This window comes from Aphanomyces invadans (assembly GCF_000520115.1).
Source record: "Aphanomyces invadans strain NJM9701 unplaced genomic scaffold supercont1.41, whole genome shotgun sequence".
Lineage (NCBI taxonomy): Eukaryota > Oomycota > Saprolegniomycetes > Saprolegniales > Verrucalvaceae > Aphanomyces > Aphanomyces invadans.
In genome coordinates, this window is record NW_008580186.1 from 485,920 (window position 1) to 491,407 (window position 5,488).

General features: G+C 58.2%; 2 protein-coding genes across 2 annotated transcripts; one reads left to right on the plus strand and one right to left on the minus strand.

Annotated features, from left to right (window-relative positions):
• Positions 1 to 168: 168 nt before the first annotated feature.
• Positions 169 to 1,023, minus strand: H310_12648 (hypothetical protein; the record flags this gene model as incomplete). Its single annotated transcript, XM_008879804.1, has 1 exon — positions 169 to 1,023. One exon carries the CDS (start codon positions 1,021 to 1,023, stop codon positions 169 to 171), a length of 855 nt encoding a protein of 284 aa, XP_008878026.1.
• Positions 1,024 to 2,258: 1,235 nt separating this feature from the next.
• Positions 2,259 to 5,337, plus strand: H310_12649 (hypothetical protein; the record flags this gene model as incomplete). Its single annotated transcript, XM_008879805.1, has 9 exons — positions 2,259 to 2,882; positions 3,265 to 3,376; positions 3,483 to 3,601; positions 3,646 to 3,742; positions 4,199 to 4,327; positions 4,384 to 4,551; positions 4,603 to 4,716; positions 5,003 to 5,079; positions 5,128 to 5,337. 9 exons carry the CDS (start codon positions 2,259 to 2,261, stop codon positions 5,335 to 5,337), a joined length of 1,650 nt encoding a protein of 549 aa, XP_008878027.1.
• Positions 5,338 to 5,488: the final 151 nt, after the last annotated feature.

The following is a 5,488-nucleotide window of genomic DNA, read 5'->3' on the forward strand; positions in this document are numbered from 1 at the left end:
ACAGCCCAGAGGGCCGAGTGTTGGCCACCGCATCCTAAAGAACTCTACACGAGGTACTCAGGGGATTGATTTTCACGGCGGCAATGCGCCCGCCAGCAGCCATGTCCAGGCGCGTCCCTACTCGAGAGCCTCAGCAACTGCAGCAATTTCGGGCCATGGTACGCCTACCTAATCGAGAATTGTCAAAACGCATCCCGCATTTTTCAACGTGACCATTGGACACAAATCCTCAAACGGATCGTCCAGGGCCACATTGAACGGCTGACCGTTGTTCACGGCAAACTCAACATGGGACAGACCGCGACGCACGGTCACGATGGCGCTGGCAAGGACTTTGGACAGTGTCGTCGGGATCGCGACGCCGCGGACGTAAAATTCACCGCTTGTCAAGAAGCAGCACATGCTTTGGCTTGTCGGGGACCATGTCCGCATATCAACATGCGCCGTCGAGCCCAGGGCGATGGCAACTAGGCCGGGCGCAGCATCCACGCGAAGGCGCAAGCAATCCGTGAGCTCTCGATCGGCAATGCACCAACCTTCAACTTGCGACGCCAAACGCTCAATTGTTCGCAGATCTGTCGACACGGCAATGCCCGGTGCGCGGACATCAGCATTCCATCGAAGGGGGTGCGTGGGGGCGCCCCTGTCGCTCAGCTTCAAGTAGTCCATCATCGCGTTCAGTTCTTTGAGCTCGACGTACGACAAGCGATTCCACGATAGCTTGCCCGTGCGCAAATACACAAAAACACGGCGAAAGAGGTGTGGGTCCAGGTCGAGAAAGTAGGAACCTGTGCTGGTCGGTTCCCACAGACCAGACCCGAGCAGCGCGTGAAAATAGCTGCCCTCTACACTCAACAGCGTGTCTTTCGACGTCTTGAAGATCGTACCGCCCACATCCAGCGTCACTATGTTGTCGGCAGCCTTGACATTCTCTTCGATACGGGCCTCCATCTCCATCCACTTGGTCATGTTGCCACTGGTCTTGTCCATCGTTTCCGTGGCGCGGCCGCGCGTCTTCGTCATGGCGGAGTGAATGGCTTCGACCGCTTTGTCCAATGATTCCATCGAGCCCCAACGCATTGTGTGCGCGAGCATGCACTGCCATGGATTCTGTTTCCCGTTGCGACGTTCTCTGTCGTACGTCTAACGGTTCGATCTCGACGCACCAGAACAGTGTCGGCCCCAACAATGCGATCGGGGGGTGTCCTGGTCGCTCCATGGCAAGCGACAACAAGAGGCCAACCCTTCCACCGTCGGTCGAGATGGCCGTGCTTTACAGACCTCGTCCGAACGCGCAAGAGGTGTCCGTAGAACGGAAGGACTCGCGTTCAGCGAATCGCTTGCCACAACACAAGGCGCCATGAGCACCCGGCGGGTCGTTTTTGTGGACGAAAGCTCGATACTTGTGGGCTGTATATGATGTCGTGGAGTGGCGTAACTTAGTTTACAGTCTCAACGACCCCAGCGCGCCCAAGATGGTCACGTATTCCACCGTGTCCCCGACAAACAACCCTGCCGTTTGATGCGGCCACGTGTGGACCTGCACAGATCCCGTGCCCCCCGGGCAGTCGTTTCCGTTGGCGGATTTGGTCGCGCTTGACAACAGCGAGGCTATGCAGCCCATCGCAAAACAACGGGACCGCACGCATCCATCGTATTGACGGCCTCGATTGCTGTGGATCCTGTGGACGATTCTCGTTCGCCTTGGCATGGTTCGACGGGAGCTGTGGCGTCGGCCCGTTTTTCTCGCCACGGTGCTTGTCTACTTGGAATGCATATCTGGGCTTGACGTAGTTTGTGGTCGCTGTTAAGTGTATCGGAGGATGGCGGCACAACCGAGACTCCGTTCGTTCGAGCGACTGTCGGGATGGACACCATTCACCATTCTGGCCATGGGCCTTCGAAGAGCCAGGCAGAATAACGCATCCGGGAACCCCTTTCGCCTACTACTTGTGCTGGCCGACTGCACGCATTCTGAATCGGTGATACGAAACAAAGTGCACGAAGACGCCGCGATGCATAGCGCTTCTGCCACCATGACAATGAGCTGGACGTGCACGCCGTGCCGGCAATCCCTCGCTCTAACCATGCTCTCTCGGCCGCGCGGCAGCCCCAACGCGTCGCCCACGTCGAGATGCCGCCATGGCAACTAACTTGCTTCAATTTGAATTGAAGTATCCGGATAGTTGCGTTTGTATCCGGAATGGACGTCTGGAGAACCGGACGTGGTCACGTTCCCAGCGGCGCGATCAAGCACAATGCTCAAGCATCAGCTCAAAGAGCGCGATGTCGATGGGATCACGGTGATCTTGAATCGCCTGCAGTCCCGAGACGCCCATGTGCGGGAACTCGCTGCCGAGGACTTGCATACGTCCGTGGCGACGCTTGCGCGCGAGCTCACGTCGGAGACGTTTGCTCGGTTTTTGTCCGACTTGACGCCGCGGCTGCAAAGTTTGCTCCAAAGCTCAAACTTGGTGGACCAGCTGGGAGGGATATCCGCCGTCGATGCACTCATCCCTGTGGCCAGCGAAGCGCAGATCATCCGATTTGCCAACTACCTGCGCAGCTTCTTCGTCACGTGTGAATCCAAGGCCGGGTTGCGTGCAGCCAGTTGGACCCTAGGGCGGCTGGCGTCGTCCACCGAGAACGGCATCAGTGGCACTTTGGTCGCTGCGTTCGTTGACTTTGAAGTCAAGCGCGCGTTCGAGTGGCTGACGAACCCGTGCTTCCAAGCTAACCACCGACGTTTGGCCGCATGCATGGTCCTGCAAGCGCTCGCGTCTGCCGTTCCGACGCTCTTTCACGTGAACCTCACAACGTTCTTTGTCGCGATTTGGCCTGCCATCCGCGATCCCCGCGTCGACGTCCGCGATGCTGCCACGGTACAGTCCTCGACACATGACGTGGCGCACCTCTGGACACCGCACTTGCATCGTGGTTTCTGCATTTTGGTCGATGTTTCAGATGAGATTTGTTTTTGCCTGCACTTTCCAAACAGCGTGCTTCCATGCAACGTGGTCGAATGGCTCGGATGGCCACGGCACAGCCGCGCCGCCTTCTGCCCACCCGATCGGGCACGTTTGGTTCGAATCCCGTTTGCATTGTGTGTACTTTGACGGCCATGGAACGCACCGAGCTGTGCGATCCCCGTCATGGACCTGCGATGCCTCTGCGTTCAGTCTGCTGCACCGTGTGCTGATGGTGGCTGTGTGTGGCATCGACGTGGTCCTGCCATCTCTCTCGATGACGCGGCGGCGGTTGTAGGATGCGTTGGCAGCATGTCTCCAGCTCATCGCGATGCGCCAAACGAGGCATCGTGTGCAATGGTACTGCAAAATCTACGACCAAGTGCAAGACGGATTACATGTCGTGAAAGGTATGGCCTCGTCGATCGGTCGAGCAATATACGTGTGTGAGAGAGCGAGAACATGGGCGCAGGATGCGCGGCGGGTCGCTGTGAATTGAGTCTGCCGTGTTTGTAGGCGCGCCGTCGGTGGTCGTAGCCAAGTCGCCTTCGTGGGAAAGCATCCACGGGTCGCTCTTGGTCATTGGGCAATTGGTTCAAAACACGGGCAGCTTCATGGTCCCTCGCTTCCGAGAAGTAGGTGGAGCGATCGCGCGGTTGGTGTGTCATCGGCTTGGTAGGTGTGCGACATTGTGCTGTGTTACAAGGACGCGAAAGACAAGCTCGTGGCGCGATCGGTGTGCCTCCTGCTTCCCCAACTCGCTGCCTACTGCCCAGGTACGTCGCCGAGTGCCGTCAGTAGCGCATCCCAGTGGGCTCGCTGCGATCGCACTTGCGAGCACCTCTTGTTGGTGAACGCATGGCATGGTGTGTGCTGTTCGTGTGACAGTGTCTTGAACTGACCACGTCAGGGTTGGTGTCGTTGTTTTTTCATGTTGAACACCATGGGCAAGAAGCGCACGGCGGCGCTGTAGAGTCCACCGTGGGCGAATTCTTGTTGGGATCGCGCGATCGCTCGAATGCGATGCGAGCTGTGGATGCGATGGGCGGAGCGCGCTCTCCCATGCAGCCATGGTTTTTTTGTGTGCACCGACACGAATGCACGGAGCTTCCGCCAGTCGTCGGAAGACCGTGTTTGGGCATGGAATTTGTTTGAATCGAATGGAAGTGGCGGCATCGACGATTGCGATCTTTCGAGTCGGTGGACCAAACTCATCGTCGTGTGTGATGCAGATGCCTTTGTGCGCCACTACTTGAGCATTTGCGTGGCCCACTTGATGAAGCGCGTGACGACATTTCTGTCTGTGAGCGAGCGCGGGATCGCGTTCCTGGCGCTGGGGGAATTGGCGCTTGCGGTGGGAGGTAGAATCAAACCCCATCATCCCACGCGCTGTCGCCTGCAATTCGAAAATGTGTAGACCAGTTGGTTCCCCAGCTGCCGTCGATCATCGAGCTCCTCCAAGACGGGATGAAAAAATCCAAGTACTATTGCATCGAAACGCTTGTGTGTGCCGCACACTTTACCAAGGCATGCACGGTCGCGATGGAGCCGTACTTGCCGTCGCTGTTGGAGCAAATGCTGGCCGGTGCCGTCCCCACATCCAACCGATCGGCTCATGCGCTGGTGGTGGTGGTAGGCGGGCTGAACGATGCGTTGGTCGAAGCGCTCACGGAAATCATTCAAACCGTGCCTGCCGTCAAAACGTGGGTCCAAGAACGGCTTCTCCACGAAATATCCCTCGTCCTGCGACGTACGTGGACCAGACGATGGTGGTGCATGTGGCAGGGCGTGAGTGTTGTCGCAAATGGGCAACTCGGTCGACGGTGTGGCGCGCATGGCACGTTGCCTGGTCGAGGGCAGGAGCGGGCTTTGTGGTGCCGTGTGTTGGTCTGTCCGTGTGTGCAGAATTGTGGGGCGTCGCTTCTTGGTCGATGCGAATCGTGTGGTTGCGCGCTGTGGACGCGTCGTCGGCATGGATGACCGATTTCACGCGCTGCCATGTCAAAATGCCGCGACATGACGTTCGATGCATGTAGGTCCGGCAGCACCAGCCGCGGACGACGTACGCCGAGGCGGTGGGTTTTCAACGTTTTCGCTGCCATTTCGATCCGAGGTACGAGGCCTGCGACGATGGACGCGACCTTGACTGCACGACCCGTAGAAACTCGACGACAAGGACACGACTGGCGCCCACATGAGCGACGCGATGTTGCTGTTGAGTTTGAAAACGCTGGGCCAGTTTGACTTTTGCGGCCCGTTTTCGATCCTCCCGTTTGTCCAGGACAACGTTGCGGTGTTTCTCACGTACCCCGACGTCGCGATTCGAAAGCAAGGTATCGACGACGCGATCGGTGTCGTGCAGCCACCGTAAACGTGCTTCATTGTGGACCATGATGGCATGTGCGTAGCGGTGGTGACGTGTGCCAAGCTGTGCCACCCGGACCCGGCCCTGTCCAAGCGCGGCCGCAGTGGCCACATGATTGATCAAGTGCTCCAAACTCTGCTGCAAGTCGGGTTGACCG